The following is a 3,162-nucleotide window of genomic DNA, read 5'->3' as shown; positions in this document are numbered from 1 at the left end:
AAGGAACAAGTGATGGGACAAGAGGAAACGGCCTCAAGTTGAGGTTTAGGCTGGATATTAGGAAAAGTTTCTTCACTGCAAGAGTGATGAGGCATTGGAACAGGCTGCCCAGGGCAGTGGTGGAGTCACCATCCCTGGAGGGGGTCAAGAAACGTGTAGATGTGGTGCTTGGGGACATGGGTTAGTGGGTTGGGTGGGGTTGGGTTGACGGTTGGACTTGGTGATCCTTGAGGTCTTTTCCAACCTGAATGATTCTATGAAATGGAAACCAAGAAGATACAGGGTTAACCTCATCTATGCAGGTTGCTTTTGTCATTTCCTTTCTAATGGTTTTCTGTTTTGAATATGCATCACGAGAAGGGCTTTCACTTAATATCTAAGGCACACATAAAAAATCCAAGGGAAAGGATCTTTAACAAACATTGAGTTGTGCCTAAACAAAAAATCCAGGGAGTGTTTTACTTACCAGGTGGTAGTGTTTTCTCTCCTAAGTCTCCGTTCATCATCTGCTGTTGCAGTGGCTTCAGGTTCACGTTTGATTCCGCTAAAATGACAAGCGTAAATGTGGTTGGTGTAAAAGTGATGCAATCAATAACAAAGTTTGTTTGTTACATGGAGTAAAAGTATGGACTTTGGGGTTTACGCACTTTAAAAAAGGTCACAGACATTTAATGTTGCAGGCTCCTTACCGCTTTTTTTGCTGCTGTGTGAGCCAAAAAAAAGGCATTCAGGCAGACTTTTCATCCAAATCCAACAATCTAGCTTAGTCTTATGCTCAGATATTAAATTGATGGAGTTCTCTCTGGCTGGGAAGTGAGAACAGTGCTTGCATGTGTTATACTGCACGTTCTTCTGGGCAACTTGCATTCCAAGTGCCAGCAATGAACAGTTCAGGGCAGTGGGCTGAACATTTGCTAATATTGGGGGTCTTGTATGTCTGATGTAAAATCATAGAATCACTAAGGTTGGAAAAGACCTAAATGCTGTAATAAGAAATTTTGTATAAAGCAAGAAGTTGGCAACTCGGCAAGCACAACTTAATGTTTATTCCATCATGGAAAATAAATGTTTAAGGTTAACAATGTTTTTGTTAACAGTTCTAGATAAAACTGTTTATATTCTGTTAAATGGTGTGTGTTATGTAATGGCAGAACTGAGCACGCAGGCTGTGTGCTGGATGAGTTTTTGTAGCTTTTAGTGTTGGTGTTTTTCATATGGCTATATACTCAACAGTAAAAAATGCTGTATTCGTTTCCTAATTTATTTTTTTTCCATCGTAGATGCTGCTCAGTGAAAAAGCTGAGGCTTTACAAGAAGAAGTTGAAGAACTCTTAAAGGTGCCTGCAGATATCCCAGGGACCTACTGACCAACTGTCATGGAAAAAAAAAATCATGAATTCAAAAATTGAGATATTTTTAAATTTTTAACTTGCTTGTGAAAAGCTGCTGTAATGAAAATAAATATTTAATGTCTTTTGTATACGTCAATTTTGTGTGAGTTCTGAGTTCAGAATGTTTCTTGGAAAATTGACTTAATTTGAAAGTTTGGCTATGCACCTCTTGAGCAATAGACTAGAATCAAAAGATGCGATCTTAATTCATTCCTGATTTTAGACGTAGCCCTGGGAGTGCTTTGGGGACTGGACTGCCTGGCTGGTGTAGATTTCTGCTAGAGCTTAGGTTCATAGCTCACTTAATGCCTTTATGTTGGATATTCCCTTTAGGACATGTGCTAGAGTAAGCTACTCCAAAATTCCTGCTTGCAGGAATCCCTGTATTCTAGAGTTAGCTGATGGAAGCAGAGAAATAGAGTTGTAATTCATAAGAATGAAGTTGTCCCAGAGTTGTGTAAGAAATTGTCAATGATGCGTAGTTTAAGCTTTGTTAAAAGATGTGAATATCAAATTCATGTTCAGCTTCTGGCTGTTCCTGGAGAGAGAATTCTTTCAGGATGTTTCCATAGCATTCTTCCAAATAGAAAGTTTAAATTTTTTTCCGTTGTTTTAAAATTTCTTCCTTAAATGTGAAGCCTACTAAAGACGAAGTGTTGAAGAACTGACTTTTGAGAAGCCATCGCAGGTTCTGAGACTCCATGGGCACATGAGTCATTCTAGGTAAGATTTTTAAAGGTGTCTAAACCAGATTTGCTCCAGCAAATGAAAAGCAGTTTCTCATACGCCTGAAACTTTCTCACTTATGACACAGTAAACTTTTTTTCAAAGCTTATACGTAATATGTGACGAAGTTGGAGCACTGCATGAAAGAAAGCCTTGAAGGCTGTGAGAGGTTGGCGGATGGAACCATGGTAGACTCTATATTGATGCATTTAAATACGGTATTTCTGTGTAAAATCAGATGTCACCTCTCAGTAAAGTAAGATAAACCCTAGTAAACTCTTTTATTCAATTGACGTTTCCTTGTGTTGGAATTCTAGAGATCAACAGGAATGTTTTTCAATCCAGTGGGGTTATGAGAGGTTGAACACTTGGCTGAAAAGCGTTGTTGTGAAAAACCATTGGAAAGGTTAGTATCCGACTGCTCGTTTTGTTGTTGCACTAGAGAAATCTGAGGTAGCAATCGAATAAATTCTTTATAAGCCCTCATTTGGCAGAGGCATGCCTCTAAGACCATAATTATAACTTCCTAGTGGCTTACAAAGTTTAGGTAAGTGAGATATTTGGAGTGCAATCAGCATTAAATCAGGTCAAGAGAGAAGATGCTCGCTCTAGCATAAATATGAGTACATCTCTAACGGGTTAATGCATGTAGGAAAACTTTAGTGATGCTTTTGAGGCTTAACCAGCTGCTCTAAAGGTTTATTGGTGCTTGGTGGTGTTTCTTGAAGGTTTGAAACAGTCCTGCTTGGATTTTGGTGGGGAAAAAAAAAAAATCTAAATAGCGAATTACTGTAAAACTACTCACTGAGTACTTTTTGCAATAACTGATGGTGTAGAAATAATCCATTTCTTGCTTACAGGAGTAGTTAATGAGCCATTAACCTCTGTCACAATACTTTCTATGACACTTGTATGCTAATCAAAAAAAAATAAGTGGATGCCCCATCCCTGGAGGGGCTCAAGGCCAGGCTGGATGAGGCTTTGAGCAACCTGGGCTAGTGGGAGGTGTCCCTGCCCATGGCAGGGGGTGGCACTGGATGGTCTC

At 39.3% G+C, this 3,162-nt stretch overlaps 1 protein-coding gene across 1 annotated transcript in view; it reads left to right on the top strand.

Annotated features, from left to right (window-relative positions):
• The window catches only part of HELQ (helicase, POLQ-like), a gene marked incomplete at its 5' end in the record, with an annotated part of 16,407 nt that extends 15,040 nt beyond the window's left edge, over nt 1-1,367 (top strand). Inside the window, one exon of the mRNA XM_010078312.1 lies at nt 1,281-1,367. Coding sequence (XP_010076614.1) covers nt 1,281-1,367 — 87 coding nt within the window. The remainder of the gene's footprint in view (nt 1-1,280) is intronic.
• Between the last annotated feature and the right edge of the window lie 1,795 nt (nt 1,368-3,162).

The sequence above is a fragment of the Pterocles gutturalis genome, unplaced genomic scaffold (genome assembly GCF_000699245.1).
Source record: "Pterocles gutturalis isolate BGI_N339 unplaced genomic scaffold, ASM69924v1 scaffold44623, whole genome shotgun sequence".
NCBI lineage: Eukaryota > Metazoa > Chordata > Aves > Pterocliformes > Pteroclidae > Pterocles > Pterocles gutturalis.
Note: the sequence above shows the minus strand (reverse complement) of the source record. Positions and strands in the feature narration are given on the sequence as shown.